This window comes from Solanum lycopersicum, chromosome 10, assembly GCF_036512215.1.
Source record: "Solanum lycopersicum chromosome 10, SLM_r2.1".
Classification (NCBI taxonomy): domain Eukaryota; kingdom Viridiplantae; phylum Streptophyta; class Magnoliopsida; order Solanales; family Solanaceae; genus Solanum; species Solanum lycopersicum.
The window spans coordinates 15,571,277-15,592,971 of NC_090809.1; the positions used below are offsets into that span (position 1 = coordinate 15,571,277).

General features: G+C 38.1%; 1 protein-coding gene across 1 annotated transcript; it reads left to right on the forward strand.

Moving 5' to 3' along the window:
* Positions 1-14,056: 14,056 nt before the first annotated feature.
* Positions 14,057-20,449, forward strand: LOC138338727 (uncharacterized mitochondrial protein AtMg00860-like). Its single transcript, XM_069289811.1, has 2 exons — positions 14,057-14,491; positions 20,420-20,449. The coding sequence occupies exons 1-2, from the start codon at positions 14,057-14,059 to the stop codon at positions 20,447-20,449; spliced, it is 465 nt and encodes a 154-aa protein (XP_069145912.1).
* Positions 20,450-21,695: the final 1,246 nt, after the last annotated feature.

A 21,695-nucleotide genomic window follows, 5' to 3' on the forward strand; every position in this document is an offset into this window, starting at 1 on the left:
TTATCCCAATGACCACCAAACTCTATCACACACGCACGAAGCATATCCTCCAACACTTGAATCGTCCTTTCAGAATGACCATCGGTCTGAGGATGGAATGCAGTACTAAGGTCCAACCTAGTACCCAATTCCGCATGCAATGTTTTCAAGAACATAGAAGTAAACTCCGTACCTCTATCTGATGTGATGGATAGTGGAACCCCATGCAATCGCACCACTTCCGAGATATAAAGTTTGGCTAACTTCTCTGCATTGTAAGTCACCTTGACCGGAATGAAGTGAGCAGACATAGTTAACCTATCAACAATTACCCAAATAGAATCAAACTTTCCCAATGTCTTGGGAAGACCAACCACAAAGTCCATTGCAATTCTCTCCCACTTCCATTCAGGAATGGGCATTCTCTGAAGTGTTCCTCCGGGCCTCTGGTGTTAATACTTTACTTGTTGACAGTTTGGACACTTGGCAATAAAGTCAACAATATCATGCTTCATTCTACTCCACCAAATGTGTTGCTTTAGGTCACGATACATCTTGGTTGCACCCGGATGTATAGAATACCTTGAACTATGAGCATCTGTCAGAATAGTGTTGATCAAATCATCGACGCGGGGTACGCATACCCTTCCCTTGATCCTCAAAACACCTTCCTCATCAATTTGTGCTTCCTTAGCCTCTCCTCGCAATACATTATCTTGGATTCTGCGCAGTTTCTCATCATCGAACTATCTTCCCTTAATCTTGTCAAGAAAGGAAGATCTTGCCTCCACAAAAGCCAACAATCCTCCCTTCTCATTTACTTCTAATCTCATCAAGTCATTAGCTAGAGTCTGAACCTCTCTAGCCAATGGGCGTCTAGAAGCTTTCAAGTGAGCTAGACTTCCCATGCTTCCCGCCTTTCTACTTAAAGCATCCTCTATAACATTAGCCTTTCCCGGATGATACAAGATAGTGATGTCGTAGTACTTCATTAGTTCCATCCATCTACTCTGTCTTAAGTTCAAATCTTTCTGAGTAAAGACATACTGAAGGCTACGATTATCCGTGTAGACCTCACACTTAACCCCATATAAATAGTGTCTCCATTTCTTTAATGCAAACACTACCGTAGCCAATTCCAAATCATGAGTTGGATAGTTATGTTCATGCACTTTTAATTGTCTTGAAGCATAAGCAATCACACTCTTCTCTTGCATTAGTACTGCACCCAACCCAGAATAGGATGCATCACAATAAACAATAAAGTTCTTACCCTCTACTGGTAAGGTAAGAATAGGTGCGGTAGTCAACAAAGTCTTGAGCTTCTGAAAGCTTTCCTCACATTTGTCCGACCATACAAATGGAACATTCTGCTTAGTCAAGTTCGTCAATTGGGAAGCAATAGAAGAGAATCCCTTGACAAATCGGCGGTAGTAGCTAGCTAACCCAACAAAGCTCCTTATTTCTGACACATTAGTAGGTCTTACCCAATTCTTTACTGTCTCAATCTTAGAAGGATCCACCATCACTCCATCCTTAGAAACCACGTGCCCCAAGAAGGACACTGCATCTAGCCAAAACTCACACTTAGAGAACTTGGCATAAAGTATTTTCTCCCTTAACATTTCCAATACCATTCTCAAATGCTCTTCATGTTCCTTCTTGCGCTTTGAGTATACCAATATATCATCAATAAATACAATCACGAAGAGGTCCGAATATGGCTTAAAAATCCCGTTCATCAAGCTCATGAATGCAGCAGGGGCATTCGTAAGACTAAAGGACATCACTACAAATTCGTAATGCCCATACCTCGTTCGAAAAGCAGTCTTTGGCACATCCGTTGCCCGTATTTTCAATTGATGATAACCGGATCTCAAGTCAATCTTAGAGAAGACACAAGCACCTTGTAACTGATCGAACAAGTCATCAATGCGGGGAAGAGGATACTTGTTCTTTATGGTTACCTTGTTTAGTTGTCTGTAGTCTATACACATTCGAAAACTCCCATCCTTCTTCTTTACAAACAAAACCGGAGCACCCCAAGGGGATGCACTTAGTCTAATGAAGCCTTTGTTCTATAACTCTTGAAGTTGTGCCTTTAACTCTCTTAACCTCGCGGGAGCCATTCTATAAGGGGGTACAGAAATGGGGCAAGTACCGGGTTCAAGATCAATACAGAAGTCAATATCCCTTTTCGGTGGCATACCAGGAAGATCTGTAGGGAACACATCCAGAAACTCACGAACTACTGAAACCGACTCAATCGAAGGTACTTGGGTAGTGTCATCCTTGAGATGTGCCAAGAAAGCTAAACACCCTTTACTAACCATTTTCTTAGCATGAAGAAAGGAGATGATACGCACCAGATTGGAAGTGTAGTCACCCTCCCACACTAACAGATGTGTCCCAGGCTTGGCTAACGTCACGGTTTTAGCATTACAATCCAAGATTACAAAATTTGGAGAAAGCCAAGTCATACCCAGAATTACATCGAAGTCAATCATTTCTTGCAAAGATTTTGCCGTAGCCGCTACCTGTAAGGCTGAAATCCACAACTCTGACCTCAACACTTTCACAAAACGACGAATCCGCTCTTGTGGACTGAAACAAAGTTGAGTGGCATATCTGGATAGTGCACGAAATTTAGCCTCATATGCATTGACCTACATCCTACCTTGCTCTAGGCTCAAGAACTCATCCCTTTTCCTATCCCTCAATGTCCGGGGGATATACTTCTCCATAAACAAGCTAGAGAATGAGGCCCAAGTCATAGGTGGTGCCTCCGTTGGCTGACACTCAACATGGGACCGCCACCACATTTTGGCATTCCCTTGAAACTAATAATTCACGAACTCAACACCAAACCATTCTACTATACCCATCTTGTGTAGTAGCTCATGACAGTCAACTAGAAAATCGTAAGCATCCTCAGATTCAGCACCCTTGAAAACTGGAGGTTTCAATTTCAAGAACTTACTTAAAAGTTCATGCTGATCACTTGTCATTATGGGCCCAGTAGTCAGACATGGAAACGTGCCTATGTCCAATGAGGCATCCATACGAGAAGCCATAGTGGCTGCATGTTGTACCTCTGAAACCGGAGGTGTTGGTGCAGAAAACACTGGAGGGGCCTTACCCTAATCAAACAACCCACTAAGATAAGCGAGAACCTCATTGATCATCTCTGGGGTAGGTTGGGGTCGAAATTCCTCATTTTGCACTTGTTCATTCTCCCCTTCCTCACCCTCTCTTACCACTTCCTCAGTCGGTGGAGGAGTCACCACCCTAGTATCAGACGGGCTAGGTGCTCGTCCTCTTCCTCTAGAGGACGTCCTCCCACGACCTCTACCACGGCCTCTTGCCGCTACTCTTCCTCGAGCTACAGCCCCAGTGGCTGGCTCAGACGCTTCTTGTCTTGCCGATGTTCGTGTTGGCGCAGTCGTTGCTCTAGTTCTAACAATCCGCGAAGTAGAGTGAAGATTGTCAGATACCAATTAGTATCACGTAGATACCAATTGGATCCAAGTAATAGCACGAAAGAAAGAAAGAATGGAGTTTTTCTAAAGTCTTGTAGCCTCTCAAAGAAAAGCAAAAGCCGTCCCCCACCGTTCCTTACGACTCTACTAGACTCGTTTTTGTGTGATGAGACCAACAAACCTAATGCTCTGATACCAAGTTTTGTCACGACCCAAATCCGGGCCGCGACTGGCACCCACACTTACCCTCCTATGTGAGCGAACCAACCTATCTAAACCTTAACATTTCAATGTAATATCAACATAAAGTAATGCGGAAGACTTAAACTCATTAATAAAATCAATAACTATTATTATCCCCAAAATCTGGAAGTCATCATCACAAGAACATCTATTTTAAACTACTAATTCTAAGAGTTTCTAAGAAGCTAAAATACATAAGAAGCTAGTCCATGTCGGAAGTTCAAGGCATCAAGACTTGGAGAAGAAGATCCAGTCAAAGCTAGAAGCATTAGCTCACCCTGAATTTCTGATGTAGTAAGACTGGCTTGAGTTACTGTTGAGTCGAAGATGAAGGCACGTTTGCTGCACTCCACAAATAAACAAGAAGAAAACAATAAAAGTAGGGGTCAGTACAAAACACGGGTACTGAGTAGATATTATCGGCCAACTCAAAATAGAAAACAGTATGTATTAAGCAATATCATAAAATCAACTAATATCCTTAGCATGCAGCATTTACAGTTACCATAACCCTTGGTTACAACACCAAGCACATCAATGAGGACTCACACCTCCTCATCATACTCATTTGGGAATTTAGTTCATTAGATTGGATATATTAACATATTTCAAGATTCATTATCTTTATTCCCCTCCTGTCGGTACGTGACACTCCGCTCCTCAATATACTATCCTGGTGTCGGAACGTGACACTCCGATCCTCATTCTATCCTGGTACCAGAACGTGGCACCCGATCCATATTCTATCCTGGTGTCGGAAGTTGACACTCCGATCCTCATATACTATCCTGGTACCGGAACGTGGCACCCGATCCATATTCTATACTGGTGTCGGAACGTGACACCCGATCCATATTCTATCCTGGTACCGGAACGTGGCACCCGATCCATATTCTATCCTGGTGTCAGAACGTGACACCCGATCCATATTCTATCCTGGTACCGGAACGTGGCACCCGATCCATATTCTATCCTGGAGTCGGAATGTGACACCCGATCCATATTCTATCCTGGTACCGGAACGTGGCACCCGATCCCCTAATCTCACCACTTTCGTTCATCAAGCCTTCTTTTATACCAAGGCATCATCATTAACAAAGTAGTTTAGGGTTTCTTTTCAAGATTTGGGATTCAATAGCTTCATCATGCTTATTTATTCACAATTACATAATCACATCATTCATGCAAGCATACAATTAAGCTTATAGAAGGTTTACAATACTACTAACACATATCATTCGCTATTAAGAGTTTACTTATGAAGCATGAAAACCATAACCTACTTCCACCGAAAAATTGAATCAAGCAAGAATTTTCCCAAAGCTTTGTTGTTTTCCTGTTCTTCTCGATCGTTTCTCTCTCTCCCTTCTTGTTCTTTCTATTTTCTTATTCAAACCCTCTTTCTTTTACCCTAATTAGTATATAATTAAGAATGAAAGATGGCAATAATACCCCACTAAGTAACTTAGGGTTACCTCTTTTAACCCCCAAGAATTTGAGTTATTAATATAAACCCACGAAATCTATAATTAAGGAAAGAATAGTCCAAAAACGTCCCTTAAAATGTGTAAGGAAATCCGATTCTTCCTGGGATTTGCGCAACCTGTGACGGGCCGTCGTGCCTGCGACGGTCCGTCCTGCAGGTCATCACAAGAGTCAGAGAGTCAATTTCCACTGAACAATCTATGACGGTCCGTCACGCCTGTGACGGTCCGTCCTTCCATTCCGTCACGAAGTTCAGAGAGTCGATTTTCAGTACCCAATTTCAGATTTTCTAAGTGTTTTGAAACGAGACCCTGCGACGGTCCGTCGTGCCTATGATGGATCGTCATTTGGTCCGTCGCCTCAGTCTGTTTTTCCAGAATTGAAGTTTGTTGCTCAAAACGACTAAACAGGTCGTTACAGGGTTTCAGGTATTTTTTTAAGGATTTGGGGTTTAGGATTTTTTGCTTAAAATTTATGGTTTAGTGTTTAATGTTTTTGTTTTTGTATTTTGGGCTTTGTCTTTCAAGTAATGGTTTATGGTTACTGTTAGGGTTAAGGTTAGAGTTAGGGTTTCACTTAGGGTTAGGGTATAGGTTTTATTTAGGTTTTAGAGTTTGTTGTTTATGATTTAAGGTTTAAAATTTATGATTTAGTGTTTGATTTTTGGGTCTTCCTATTTTAGACTTATGTTTTTTTGCACTTTGGGTATAAGATTAGGGTTAGAGTATTGGTTTTTTTACGCTTTATGTTTCATCTTTAGCATTTGACGTAAAAAATTTATGGTTTAGTATTTAATGTTTGGATTTTTGTATTTTGGGCTTAGGGTTATTGGTTATGATTTGTGATTACAGTTAGGATTAAGGTTAGGGTTAGGGTTAGGGTTTTGTTTTTCTTCAGTTTTTGTTTTAGCTTTGAGGATTTGAGGTTTAATAAAAATCGTTTAGTGTTTAATGTTTGCGTTTTGGCATTTTGGGCTTGGGTTTACGGTTTCTGTTAAGATTAGGGTTAGGGTCAATGTTAGGTTTAGGGTTAGGATTTTGGTTTGGGGGTTATAAATTTTTATTTAAAATACATGATTTAGTGTTTCATGTTTGAGTTATCATAACTTAGAGTGTAGGGTTTAGTATTTAATGTTAGGGTAACAGTTAGGATTATAATTAGTGTGTAATTTTTTTAAGTTTGTGGTTAAAGGTTTAACATTTTAGGTTTAATATCTATGGATTAGTATTTAATGATTGGGTTTTTGTATTTTTGCCTAAGGGTTTTTGGTTTATGATATTGGGTTAGGGTTAGGGTTAAGGATAAGGTTAGGGTTTTGGGTTTTTTTAATTTTTGGGTTTAGGATTTAGAATTTTAGTTGTAATATCTATGGTTTAATGTTTAATATTTGGGTTTAGGTATTTTGAGCATGTGGTTTAGGGTTTATTGTAGAGTTTGTGTTAGGGTTAAGGATTGGGGTATGGTTCGAGACTGTCTTAGGTATATGGTTAGGGTTTAAGGTTTTATAAGGTTTTCAGGTATAGGATTTTTTGTTTAAAGTCTATGGTTTAGTGTTTTATATTTTTTTTATTTTGGGATTGGGGTTTTGGTTTAATGATTTATTGTTAGTTTAAGGGCTAAGATTTGGTTAGGATTAGGGTTTAGGTTTTCTTTTGGTGTTTTAAGGTTTGTTGTTTACGATTTGAGGTTTAAAATTTATAGTTTAGTGTTTAATGTTTCGTTTTTCATATTTTGGACTAAGGGTTTTTTTTCTTATGGTATAAGGTTAGGGTTAGGATTAGGGTTAATGTTAGGGTTTGGGTTAGGGTTTTGGTTGTTTTTTATGTTTTAGGGTTTGAGTTTGAGGATTTGAGTTGTAATATCTATTATTATTGTTTAAGGTTATGGTATTGGTATTTTGGTCTTTGGGTTTACAGTTTAGTGTTTAGTTTTAGGGTTAAGTATAGGGTTAGGATTAGTGTTCTTGTTAGGATTAGGCTTAGTATTAGAGTATATCATATTTTTAGGTTTTAGGTTTTGTGGTTTAGGATTTTTCGTTTAAAATGTATCGTCTAGTTATTAATGTTTGGGTTTTTGTATTTTGGGCCTTTATTAATTAAGACGATCCTTGTGATGAGTTAAAGGTACTAAAACACCCCAAGCCTTATCTTTTTAAAAAATAAAATAATACAAGAACGCGGACTTGAGTTTACCTTCATACTGATGATGGGTCAAATGGACCAACCTACTAAGGTTAGTTCATTTACCGTTACAATATGTATGTATTCTAAATCAAATTTCTATAATAATTAATAAACAAGGGATTTAAGTTGTATAATATATAGTTTAATATTTAATGTTAGTGTTTTGGTATTTTAAGATAGGGGTTTAGGTTTTAGGGTGTAGAGTAAGGGTCATGGTTTGTGTTAGGGATAGGGTTGGAGTAAGTTTTTTTTTGTTTTTTAGGTTCTACAGTTTGGGGTATTTGGTTTAAGTTCTGTGGTTTAGTGTTTATATTTTGGTTATCATATTTTGTACTTAGATTTTTTTTACTTACTATTTAGGGTTTAGGATTTAATATTAGAGTTAGGGTTAGGATTAGGGTTAGGGTTTAGGATTTTTTAGGTTTATTGTTAATGGTTTAGCATTTTATGTTTAAAATATATGGTTTATTTGGGTTTTGGTATTTTGGGCAAATGTTTTCTGCTTTATGTTTAGGGTTAGGGTTTTGGGTTTTTTTGTCTTTTAGATTTAGGATTTAGGATTTGAGATGTAATATCTATGGTTTAATGTTTAATGTTTAATGTTAGGGTTCAGTATTTTGTGCTAAGGTTTTAAGGTTTATGGTAGGTGTAGGTTATTTATAGGTGTTAGGATTTGTGGTTAAGGAGTTGAGTATTAATAACTATGGTTTGGTGTTTAATGTTAGGGTTTGGTGTTTTGGGATTTCTATTTCGGATTTATGATTTAAGATTAGTGTTAAGTGTAAGGTTAGGTTTTGGGATAGTATTGGGGATAGTATTATAGTTAGGGTTTTGGTTTTTTTCTATTTTTTAGGTTTTGGAGTTAAGTATTTTTTGTTTAAAATCTCTGGTTTAGTGTTAAATGTTGGGGTTATTATTTTGGGCTTGGGGTTTCGGGTTTATGATGTAAGATTAGGGTTATGGTTAAGGTTTGGGTTAGAGTTAGTGTTTAGTTTTTATTAGGTTTAAGTGTTTGTGGTCTAGGATTTGAGGTTTAAAATTTAATATTTAGTGCTTAATTTCCGTATTTTGGACATAGGGTTTTTTGTACTTATTGTTTAATGATAGGGTTTATGTATTTTGGGCTATGGGTTTAGGGTTTAGGGTTGGGGTTATGGATAGGTTTATGGTTCATGTTAGGGATGGTGAAAGGGTTAGGGTTTAAGGTCTTTATGTTTTAGATTATGGGGTTTTGCATTTTTTTAAATATATGGTATTGTGTTTAATATTTGGGTTTTCGTATTTTGCGCCAGGGGTTTTGAGTTAATGGTTAAGGTTTTGGATAAGGTTTAAAGTTAGGGTTACGGTTTCGGGTAGGGTTAGGGTTAGTGTTTATGGTTTTTGTATAGACTTTAGTTTTTGTATTTTAGGATTTGAAGTTTAAAATCAATGGTTTAGTGTTTAATGTTTGGGTTTTTGTATTTGCCGCTTAGGGTTTCGGGTTTATAGTTTATAGTGAGCTTGAGGATTAAAGTTGGGGTTAAAGTTAGGTTTAGGTTTTTGTTGTTTTTAGGTTTTGATTTTTAGGGTTTAGGATTTGAGGTTTAATATCAATTGTTTAGTGTTTAATTTTTGGGTTTTGTATTTTGGGCTTGAGGTATAGGGTTTATGGTAGGTTTGGAGTTAGGGTTAATGTAAGGGTTAGGATAATGATTTTTTTTAGGATTTGGGTTAAAGGAGTTGTGTTGTAATATTTATGGTTTATTGTTCAATGTTAGAGTTTTTGGTATTTATTTTTTTTAATTTAGGGTTTAGTGTTTTTGTTAGGGTTAAAAAAAGGGTTAGGGACAAGGTTCGTGTTATGTATAGGGTCAGGATTGGGGTTAGGGTGTAGGTTTTTTATAGGTTTTATGTTCAAGGGTTTATCATTTTTGGTTTTATAATCTATAATTTAGTATTTAATGTTTGGGTTGTGGTATTTTTGTCATAGGGTTTCTGTAACGACCTATTTAGTCGTTTTGAGAAGAAGATTTATTTCTGGAAAAACTGGCTTAGACGACGGATCCCACGATGGATCGTCATGGGCACGACGGACCGTCGAGGGGTTCTCGTTCCAAAACACTTAGATTTCAGAAATTTGGGTACTAAAATTGACTCTCAGAAATTCGTGACGACATGGCAGGACGGACAGTCGTGGGCACGACGAACCGTCACAAACTCTTCAGGGAATTGAGTCTCTGAACACTGTGACGGAAGCAGCAGGACGGATCGTCGTAGACACGACGGGCCGTCACAGACTGCGTAATCTCAGGCTAGGTAAGATTTCTTTTAAATGTTTTAAGGGGTATTTTGGACTATTTCTGCTTACAATTATAAATTTAGTGGGTTAATGTTAGTAACTTAACTATTTGAGGGTTAAAGGAGATAACCTTAAATTAATTAATGGGTTGATTTATCATCATTTATACTTAATTCTATGCTTATTAGGGTAAAAGAAAGAGGGTTTGAATAAGAAAAATAGAAAGAACAAGAGAGGGATAATCGATCAAGGGAGAGAGAAACGAAGAGGATAGCAAGGCTTGGAAGTAAATTGCTTGATCACCATTCTTTAGCGGAGGTAGGTTATTGTTTTTATGCTTTTCATAATAAACTCTTAATAGAGAATGATATGTATTGGGTAGTATTGTTAAACCCTTCTATATGCTTAATTGCGTGTTTGCATGATATGATGATATAATTGTGATGAAATAAGCATATGAAGCTATTGAATTCCAAATCTTAAAAACCTCTTGTTAATGATAATGCCTTGGTATAAAAGAAGGCTTGATGAACTAAGTTAATGAGATTGATGATGCCTTGGTATAAAAGAAGGCTTGATGAACTAAGCTAATGATATTGATGATGCCTTGGTATAAAAGGAGGCTTGATGAATTAACAAAATGAGATTGGTGGAGCGGGTGTCACGAACCAACAAGTAGAATTAGCGGATCGGGTGTCACGAACCGACACATAGAATTAGGGAATCGAGTGTCACGAACCGACACGTAAAATTAGGGGATCAGATGTCACGAACCGACACGTAGAATTAGGGGATCGAGTGTCACGAACCGACACGTAGAATTAGGGGATCGGGTGCCATGAACCAACACGTAGAATTAGGGAATCGGAGTTTCATGTTCCGACACATAGTAGTAGGGGAAAGGAGTGTCACGTACCGACACAAGAGGAATAAAGATAATGAATCTTGAAAGATGTTAATATACTCAATTTAATGAACCTATTTCCCAAATGAGTATGATATGGAGGCTTAAGTCCTCATCAGTGTACTTAACGTTATTTATCAAAGATTCTTGTACATGCTGTTGCTATAGATTAAGTATTATAGTTTATTTATGATATGATCTGATATATAATATTTTCTATTTTGAGTTTGCCGATGAAACCTACTCAGTACTTGTGCCTTGTACTGACCCCTACTTGTATTTGTTTTCTTTATTTAATTATGGAGTACAGCAAACGTGCCGTCGTCTTCAACTCAACCGCAACTCTAACGAGTCTTCATTACACCGGATTTCAGGGTGAGTTAATGCTTCTAGCTTGGACTGGATCTTCCCTTTTCATGTCTTGATGCCTTGAACTTCCGGCATTGACTAGCTTTTTACTTATTTTATCTTCTTCGATACTCTTAAATTAGTAATTTGAGGATGCATGTTCTTGTGATGATGACTTCCAGATTTTTGGGATAATAACAAGTGTTTGAGTTTTTAGAAGTTATTTGATTTATTTTGCTAATGAGTTTTAAGTCTTCCGCAATGTATTTAGTTCGTTATGTTTAAAATAATGGGGTTTAGTTCGGTTGGTTTGCTCACATAGGAGGATAAATGTGGGTGCCACTCACGACTCGATTTTGGCCGTGACAAACTTGGTATCAGAGCATTAGGTTCGTTGGTCTCATCACACAAGAACGAGTCTAGTAGAGTCTTAAGGAACAGTAGGGAGATGCCTTTACTTTTCTTTGAGAGGCTATAAGACTTTAGGAAAATTCCATTCTTTCTTATTTTCTTTCGTGCTATTACTTGGATCCAAATGGTATCTCAGTGATACAAATTGGTATCTAACCATCTTCACTCTATTTCGCACATGGTTAGACCTAGACCAACGACTGCACCAACACAAACATTGGCAAGACAAGAAGCGTCTGAGCCAGCCACTGGGGTTGTAGCTCGAAGAGGAGTAGTTGCAAGAGGCCATGGAAGGGGTCGCAGGAGGACGTCCTCTAGAGGAAGAGGACAAGCACCTAGCCCATCTGGTACTAGGGCGGTGACTCCTCTACAGGGCGAGGAAGTAGTAAGAGAGGGGGAGGATGGGGAAAATGAGAAAGTATAGAATGAGGAATTACCACCCCAACCTACCCCAGAGATGATCAATCAGGTTCTTGCTTATCTTAGCGGGTTATCTGATCAAGGCCAGACACCTCTAGTGTTTTATGCACAAGCACCTCAGGTTCCAAAGGTACAACATGCGGCTACTGTGGCTCCCCGCATGGATCCCTCATTGGAAATACGCACGTTTCCTCGTCTGACTACAGGGCCTATAATGACAAATGACCAGCATGAACTTTTCAGTAAGTTCTTGAAATTGTAACGTCCAGTCTTCAAGGGTGCTTAATCTGAGGATGCCTACGATTTTCTGGTTGACTGTCATGAGTTACTACACAAGATGGGTATAGTAGAACGGTTTGGTGTTGAGTTTATGACTTATCAGTTTTAAGGGAACACCAAAATGTGGTGGCGGTCACATGTTGAGTGTCAACCAACAGAGGCACCACCTATGACTTGGGCATCATTCTCTAGCTTGTTTATGGAGAAGTATATCCCCGGACATTGAGGGATAGGAAAAGAGATGAGTTTTTGAGCCTAGACCAAGGTAGGATGTCGGTTACTGCATATGAGGCTAAGTTTCATGCATTATCCCGGTATGCCACCCAACTTTATTTCAGTCCACAAGATCGGATTCTCCATTTTGTGAACGGGTTGAAGTCAGAATTGCGGATTTCAGCCTTATAGGTAGTGGCCACGGCAAAATCCTTTCATGAAGTGGTAGACTTCATGATAGAGGTTGAAGGAATGAAGCCAAATGACTTCACCATGGAATCGACATCAAAAAGGTTTCGAAATAGAGGTGAGTTTAATGGTTCTTACTCTAGAAGACAGGGTTCAGGAGGTTACTCAGTCCGACCAGTTCAGTCTTCACTACAGACTGTAGTTGGGGGTCCACCTCCGACCGGTCAACACTTCTCTGAGAGACCTATGCTTGACTCCATGGAGTGTTATGGATGTGGGGAGACTGGACATATTAGGAGGAATTGTCCAAAACAGAGTAATAGACCCCCAATAGTTAGAGGTAGAGGTGGTCATTGTAGAGGTCGTTATTCTGGAGAACGCGGTGGCCGAAGTAATGGTGGTAACCAAAACGGCCGGGGTAACGGGAAAACTTGAACCACTACAGCACAACATGGTAGGGGCAACGGGCAGATAGGTAATAGGGCCCATTGTTATGCTTTTCCTGGGCAGTCGGAAGCGGAGACATCAGATGTTGTTATCACAGTAATCTTTTGGTTTGTGATTGTATGGCTTCTGTATTATTTGATCCCGGTTCCACATTTTCATATGTATCTTCCTCATTTTCTACTGGTCTTAATTTAAATTGTGAATTGCTTGACATACCTATTCGTGTTTCTACTTCAGTAGGTGAGTCTGTGATAGTTGAAAAAGTATATAGGTCTTGCTTGGTGACTTTTGTTGGGAGCAATACATATGTAGACTTGGTTATCTTAGAAATAGTTTATTTTGATGTAATTCTAGGTATGACATGGCTTTCTCCGAATTTTGCGATCTTGGATTGTAATGATAAAACTGTGACGTTAGCCAAGCCTGGGAAAGATCCGTTATTGTGGGAGGGCGACTACACTTCCAATCCGGTTCGTATCGTCTCCTTTCTTCATGCTTAGAGAATGGTTACTATGGGGTGTTTAGCTTTCTTGGCACATCTCAGGGATTACACTACCCAAGTACCTTCAATCGAGTCGGTTTCGATAGTTCGCGAGTTTTTAGATGTGTTTCCCGCAGACCTTCCTGGTATGCCACCGGATAGAGATATTGACTTCTACATCAATCTGGAATTGGGTACTTGACCCATTTCTATACCCCCTTATAGAATGGCTCCCGCGGAGTTAAGAGAGTTAAAGACCCAACTTCAAGAATTTTTGAGCAAAGGCTTCATTAGACCAAGTGCATATCCTTGGGGTGCTCCGGTGTTATTTGTGAAGAAGACGGATGGGAGTTTTGTGATGTGCATAGACTACAGACAACTGAATATGGTAACTATTAAGAACAAGTATCCATTCCTCGCATTGATGACTTGTTCGATCAGTTACATAGTGCTTGTGTCTTCTCTAAGATTGACTTGAGTTCCGGTTATCATCAATTGAAAATACGGGCAACGGATGTGCCAAAGACTGCTTTTCAGACCAGGTATGCAGATTACGAATTTTTAGTGATGTCTTTTGGTCTTACGAATGCCCCTGCTACATTCATGAGCTTGATGAACGGGATTTTTAAGCCATATCTGGATCTCTTTGTGATCGTGTTCATTGATGATATACTGGTTTACTGAAAGAGCAAGAACAAACATGAGGAGCACTTGAGAATGGTATTGGAAATATTGAGGGAGAGAAAGCTTTATGCCAAATTCTCTGAGTGTGAGTTTTGGCTAGATTCAATGTACTTCTTGGGGCACGTAGTTTCTAAGGATGGGGTGATGGTGGATCCGTCTAAGATTGAGACGGTGAAGAATTGGGCAAGACCTACTAATGTGTCAGAATTAAGGATCTTTGTTTGTTTAGCCAATTACTACCGCCGATTTGTCAAGGGGTTCTCTTCTATTGCTTCCCAATTGACAAGCTTGACTAAACAGAATGTTCCATTCGTATGGTTGAACGAGTGCGAAGAAAGCTTTCAGAAGCTCAAGACTTTGTTGACTATTACACCCATTCTTACCTTGTTAGTGGAAGGTAAGAACTTCATTGTTTATTGTGATGCATCCTATTCTGGGTTTGGTGCAATGCTAATGCAAGAGAAGAATGTAATTGCTTATGCTTCGAGGCAATTAAAAGTGCATGAACGTAATTATCCGACCCATGATTTGGAATTGGCTGCGGTAGTGTTTGCATTAAAGCAATGGAGACATTATTTATATGGGGTTAAGTGTGAAGTCTACACGGATCATAGTAGCCTATAGTATGTCTTTACTCAGAAAGATTAGAATTTAAGACAGAGAAGGTGGATGGAACTACTGAAGGATTATGTTATTATCTTGTATCATCCGGGAACGGCTAATGTTGTGGCAGATGCCTTAAGTAGAAAGGCTGGGAGCATGGGAAGTCTAGCCCACTTGCAAGTTTCTAGATGTCCATTGGCTAGAGAGGTTCAGACTCTGGCTAACGACTTTATGAGGTTACAAGTAAATGAGAAGGGAGGATTTTTGGCCAGTGTGGAGGCGAGATCTTCTTTTCTTGACAAGATCAAGGGAAAAAAGTTTGATGATGAGAAACAAAGCCGAATTCGGAATATGGTGTTGCGAGGAGAGGCTAAAGAAGCAATAATGGATGAGGAAGGTGTTTTGATAATTAAAGGAAGGGTATATGTGCCCCGTGTTGATGATTTGATCCACACTATTCTTATAGAGGCTTATAGTTCTGGATATTCTATACATCCTGGTGCAACCAAGATATACCGTGACCTAAAGCAACACTTTTGGTCGAGTAGAATGAAGCGCGACATTGTTGATTTTGTTGCCAAATGTCCAAATTGTCAGCAAGTAAAGTGTGAACACCAGAGGCCCGAAGGAACACTTCAGAGAATGCCCATTCCTGAATGGAAGTGGGAAAGGATTGCAATGGACTTCGTGGTTGGTCTTTCAATTACAATGAGTAAGTATGACTCCATTTGGGTAATCGTTTATTGGTTGACTAAGTCTACTCACTTCATTCCGGTCAAGGTGACCTACAATGCAGAGAAGTTAGCCAAAATCTATATCTTAGAAATCATTCGATTGCATGGAGTTCCACTTTCCATCATATCAGATAGAGGTGCGCAGTTTACTTCTATGTTTTGGAGAACATTGCATGCTTAATAAGTTACTAGGTTGGACCTTAGTACTGCGTTCCATCCTCAGACCGATGGTCTGTCTGAGCGAACGATTCATGTTTTGGAGGACATGCTTCGTGCATGTGTTAGAATTTGGTGGTCATTGGGATAACTTCTTACCCTTAGCAGAGTTTTCATACAACAATAGCTATCACTCAAGTATTGATATGGCTCCATTCGAAGCATTGTATGGGAGGAGATGTAGGTCTCTCATTGGTTAGTTTGATGCATTTGAGGTTAGACCATGGGGTACTGACCTTTTGAGGGATTCATTGAAGAAAGTGAAATCTATTCAAGAAAAGCTTTTAGCGGCGCAAAGTAGGAAAAAGGAATATGCAGATTGAAAGGTTAGAGACTTGGAGTTTATGGAGGGTGAGCAAGTCTTGTTGAAGGTTTCGCCCATGAAAGAGGTGATGCGGTTTGGTAAAAGAGGTAAGCTAATCCCAAGGTATATTGGACCATTTGAAATACTTAAGCGAGTAGGGGAGGTGGCTTATGAATTAGCCTTGCCTCCAGGACTGTCAGGAGTGCATCCGGTGTTTCATGTGTCTATGTTGAAAAGATACCATGGGGATGGAAACTACATTATCCGTTGGGATTCAGTCCTGCTTGATGAGAATTTGACTTATGAGGAGGAGCCTGTTGCCATTCTAGATAGAGAAATTCGCAAGTTGAGGTCGAGGGAGATTGCATCCATCAAAGTTCAATGGAAGAATCGACCAGTTGAAGAAGCCACTTGGGAGAAGGAGGCAGATATGCAAGAAAGATACCCACACCTGTTTACAGATTCAGGTACTCTTTTTTTCCCTTGTTTTTCTTCTTGTAATCATTTGAGGACGAACGATGGATAAATTGGTATCTATTGTAACGAACTGTTTTGTCGTTTTGAGTAGCAGATTTATTTATGGAAAAACTGGCTGAGACGACGGATCCCACGACAGACCGTCATGGCCACGACAAACCGTTGAGGGGGTCTCGTTCCAAAATACTTAGATTTCTAAAATTTGGGTACTGAAATCGACTCTCTGAACTTCGTGAAGACATGGCAGGACAGACTGTTGTCGGCACGACGGACCGTCACAAACTCTTCAGGGAATTGAGTCTCTGAACTCTGTGACGGAAGCAGCAGGACGGACCGTCACAGACTGTGTAATCCCACGCTGGGTCAGATTTTCGTTATGTTTTAAGGAGCATTTTGGACTATTCCTGCTTAAAATTATAAATTTAGTGGGTTAATGTTAATAACATAACTACTTGAGGGTTAAATTAGATAACCTTAAATTAATTAATGGGTTGATTTATCATCTTTTATACTTAATTACATGCTAATTAGGGTAAAAGAAAGAGGGTTTGAATAAGAAAAATAGAAAGAACAAGTGAGGGATAATCGATCAAGAGAGAGAGAAACGAAGAGGATAGCAAGGCTTGGGAGTAGATTGCTTGATCACCATTCTTCAGCGGAGGTAGGTTATGGTTTTTATGCTCTTCATAATAAACTCTTAATAGCGAATGATATATATTGGGTATTATTGTAAAACCCTTCTATATGCTTAATTGTGTGTTTGCATGATATAATGATATAATTGTGATGAAATAAGCAAGATGAAGCTATTGAATCCTAAATCTTGAAAACCTCTTGTTAATGATGATGCCTTGGTATAAAAGAAGGTTTGATTAACTATGTTAATGATATTGATGATGCCTTGGTATAAAAGAAGGCTTGATGAACTAAGCTAATGAGATTGATGATGCCTTGGTATAAAAGGAGGCTAGATGAATTAACAGAATGAGATTAGTGGAGCGGGTTTCACGAACCGACACATAGAATTAGGGGATCAGGTGCCACGAACCGACACGTAGAATTAGGGGATCTGGTATCAAGAACCGACACGTAGAATTAGGGGATCGGGTGTCACGAACCGACACATAGAATTAGGGGATCGGGTGTCACGAACCGACACGTAGAATTAGGGGATCGGGTGTCATGAAATGACACGTAAAATTAGGGGATCGGAGTGTCACGTTCCAACACATACTAGTAGGGGAGTGGAGTGTCACGTACCAACACAAGAGGAATAAAGATAATGAATCTTGAAATATGTTAATATACTCAATTTAATGAACCTATTTCCCAAATGAGTATGATATGGAGGCTTGAGTCCTCATGATTGTATTTGACGTTAATTATCAAAGATTCTTGTACATGTTGTTTCTACAGATTGAGTATTGATCTGATATATACTATTTTCTATTTTGAGTTGGCCGATGATACCTACTTAGTACTTGTGCCTTGTACTGACCCCTACTTGTATTTGTTTTGTTGATTTAATTGTGGAGTGCAGCAAACGTGCAGTTGTCTTCAACTCAATTGCAACTCTAGCCAGTCATCATTACACCGGATTTCAGGGTGAGCAAATGCTTCTAGCTTGGACGGGATCTTCCTCTTCATGTCTTGATGCCTTGAACTTCCGGCATGGAATAGATTTTTACTTATTTTAGCTTCTTCGATACTCTTAGATTAGTAATTTGAGGATAGATGTTCTTGTGATTATGACTTCCAGATTTTGGGGATAATAATAAGTGTTTGAGTTTTTAGAAGTTATTTGATTTATTTTGTTAATGAGTTTTAAGTCTTCCACAATGTATTTAGTTCATTATGTTTGAAATGATGGGGTTTAGATTTGTTGGTTCGATCACATAGGAGGATAAATGTGGGTGCCACTCACGGCTCGATTTGGGTAATGACAGTTTCAGGATTATTATTTACTGCTAGGTTAAGGGTTTTGGGTGTTTTTATGTTTTTTTGGGTTTAGTATTTAGGATTTGAGTTGTATTATCTTTGGTTTAGTGTTTAATGTTTCGGGATACATATTTTGAACTTTAGCTTTAGGGTTTAGGGTTAATGAGTTAGGGTTTTTTAGGGTCAAGGTTGTTGTTTGTGTTATGGTTAGGGTTAGTGTTTAGGATTTTTTTTCTTCAGGTTTTAGGTTTTATGTTTTGGGTTTTTGAGTTTTTTATTTAAAATCTATGGTTTATTATTTAATATTAGGAATTTGGTATTTTGGGCTTGGGTTTTCGGGTTAATTGTTTAGGGTTAGGGTTATGATAAAGTTTAGGGTGAGGGTTTTGGTTTGGATTAAGGTTTTAGTTTTTATTAGGTTTTAGGGTTTGTGGTTTATGATTTGAGGTTTAAGTATACGGTTTAGTGTTTAATGTTTGGATTTTCGTATTTTGGACTTTGGGTTTTTTAAAAAAAATTAGAGTTTTGTGTTTAAGGTTTAGGGTTAGTGTAAGGGTTACGAATAGGGTTAGGGTGTAATTTTTTTCAGGTTTTATGGTTCAGCATTTAGAATTTGAGGTTCAAAATCTAAGGTTTAGTATTTAATGTTTGTATTTTTATATTTTGGGCATAGGGTTTTGGGTTAATTGTGAAGGTTATGGTTAGGGTTAGGGTAGGGGTAGGTTTTTTTTTTTTAGGTTTTTGGGTTTATGGTTTAGGATTTGAGGTTTAATATAAATGATTTAGTATTTAAGGATTAGGTTTAGGAATTTTGGACTTTGGTTTTTGGGTTTAGGGTGTAGGTTTAGGGTTTAAGATGTGGCGAGGATTATGATTTGTGGTAGGAATAGGGTTAGGGTTAGGGTGTATTGTTTTTTTAGGTTTTAGGTTATGGTGTTTAGGAGTTTTTGTTTAAAATATATGGTTTTGTGTTTAGTACTTTGGGTTTACGTTTTTTGTACTTAGGTTTATTTTTTTAACTTAGGGTTGAGGGTTTAGGGTTTGATGTTAGGGTTAGGGTTAGGGTGTAGGTTATAGTTTAGTTTTATGGTTAAGGGTTTACCATTTTAGGTTTAAAATCTAAGTTTTAGTATTTAATGTTTGGGTTTGGTATTTTGGGCTTAGGGCTTTGGGTTTATAGTTTAAAGTTAGGGTTAGAGTTAAGGTTAGTGTTTTCTTTTGTTTTTTGGGTTTATGATTTAGGATTTTAGTTGTAATATCTATTTTATAATGTTTAATATTAGGGTTTTTGTATTTTGTGCTTTAGGTTTAGGTTTAGGGTTACGCATAGGGTTAGGGTTAGGGTTTGTGTTAGGGATAGGGTTAGGGTTGGTGTTTAAGGTTCCTTCACATTTGAGGATTTGGGGTTTAGGATTTTTAGTTTAAAATTTATGGTTTAATTTTTGATGTTTGGGTTATAATATTTTTTACTTAGGTTATTTTTAAGGTTAGAGTTTAGGGTATAGGGTTTAATGTTAGGATTACACTTAGGATTAGGGTTATGTTTTGTTTTTTTTATTTATGGTTAAATGTTTATCATTTTAGGTTTAGAATCTATATTTTTTTTTAAAAAATAAAAATGATATCAGATCCACAAAAATACTATGTGAAAAAATTTATTGTTACCAAATCTATGGATCTGAAACACGAAATTAATTGTAAGAATCCCTCATTTCAAAACTCATATGAGTCAGCAAAGGAGCAAAGTGAGAGCTTCCTAGGGAGGGTTAAAGGAAGGGAAAAAAATTAAACCAAATAATTCTTAAATTAAAGATAGGTAATGAGCGATAAGGCTTTGCTGGATATTTCTATAATAACACTCATTCTTGTAGATATCACCCTTGAAAAATTCAATTTTGACTTTTCCTCCAATTCGTCGAAACCATAGATGAATGTTTGTACATTTGTTAATACCAAACTTGTATACAATATAGCGTTATGATGCTGAGATTCTTTATCTTCAGCACCATTTAGATGTCCTATTATTATATACGTCTTTCTTAGTTCGTGTTCTGCAGTTTTCACTGCTTCTACGCCTCTAAAAGCCCCAACGTCATATTTTGAAATTCCCTTCTTTTTTTCCAGATTCGATACAGTCACACCGGTGCTGCATGAGCCTTTTATCGCTACAGTAAGTGTTTCTCTGCAATGTATTCTGAGTTGTTTTTCTTGGTACAAGCATACAACATTAGTGTTTTCACAAAGTGTAGGCTTTGTGGTTATGTTGCATTTGGTTTTGATGAAGTTTGTGTATGACTCTTTCGTACCTATAGATGTTTGTGTGATGAATAAAAGTATTGCCAAAATAGGCAAAATCAATGTTTTGATATCCATTTTTTTGTGTTGGTAGAATATATAGTTTAGCATTTAATATTTGGTTTTTGGGAATTTTTTTTGGTTGAATTACCCTTGGAGAGGTAGGGTATGAGAAACACCCCCAGGCATTATCATTAATAACAAAAAACTAAATACAAAGAGGGGGACATAAACCTAACCTCCAAACTAAGATGGTTTAGAATCAACTCCCCAAAGGAACTCAACTCTTCCCCTCACACAAAAGATTAAACTAAAATACTAAGAACATAAGGAGAGGACTCCTCTAAATACAAAGTATCTAGGAAACATAAAATAGGGAGACTCACCCTTTACAAGAAAGCCTATAAACTAAACTAACCTATTCAAAGTATCTATAATTTTAATTATAGCTAAATTGAAAAGATATACAATCTCACGTAGGTTAAAAAATTCTCTTTGACTTCTTTATTAGAAAATTAGGCATCTTCAATAAGTTAAGTTGATAGTAGGCCTTTGCTTATTTAGGTAGTTCATGGTTGTTGATATACAACTGAGGAGTGGTAGTGTTGTGACTATGTTTTTACAATACATCTGCTACGCAATTCGCTTCTTTGAATACATGAATGCATCTGAAGTTGGGGACTTGAGCGATAAGATGTTGCAACCTTCCATGTTGAGTAATGATACTCCATTGAGGTACTTCATCCTTTAGGACCCATTGCACTACTAGTTGATAGTCATGTTCCAAAATGATGTTCTTGTATCCCAGCTCATGTACCCAAGTTAAACCAAAGATGGCTGCCTCTATTCAGTTTTGTTTTTTGTTCCTTCTCCAAAAATTTTCTATGTTTGTCTTTTAATTTCCACCAGCCCCCCGCTTGCCAGGGTTCATGAGTGCACACCCATCAGTGTTAATTTTGGGCAACTAATCCGAAGGCTTAAACCATTTCACCATGTTAACCTTGAAGTCATGCACACACTTTTAACTTTTTTGGATTAGATTAGTCCACTTTTCAGGGCATTGGAGATGTGGAAATGCATTGTTCAACATTTTGAAGTTGTCTTT

Bases quoted from the DNA above. Each gene is read 5' to 3' on its own strand.
- LOC138338727 (XM_069289811.1), top strand. From the start codon at position 14,057: ATGGTATTGGAAATATTGAGGGAGAGAAAGCTTTATGCCAAATTCTCT. The intron at 14,492-20,419 runs GTAATTGCTTAT...CTTTTTTTCCAG, and splicing joins TGCTAATGCAAGAGAAGAAT to ATTCGATACAGTCACACCGG.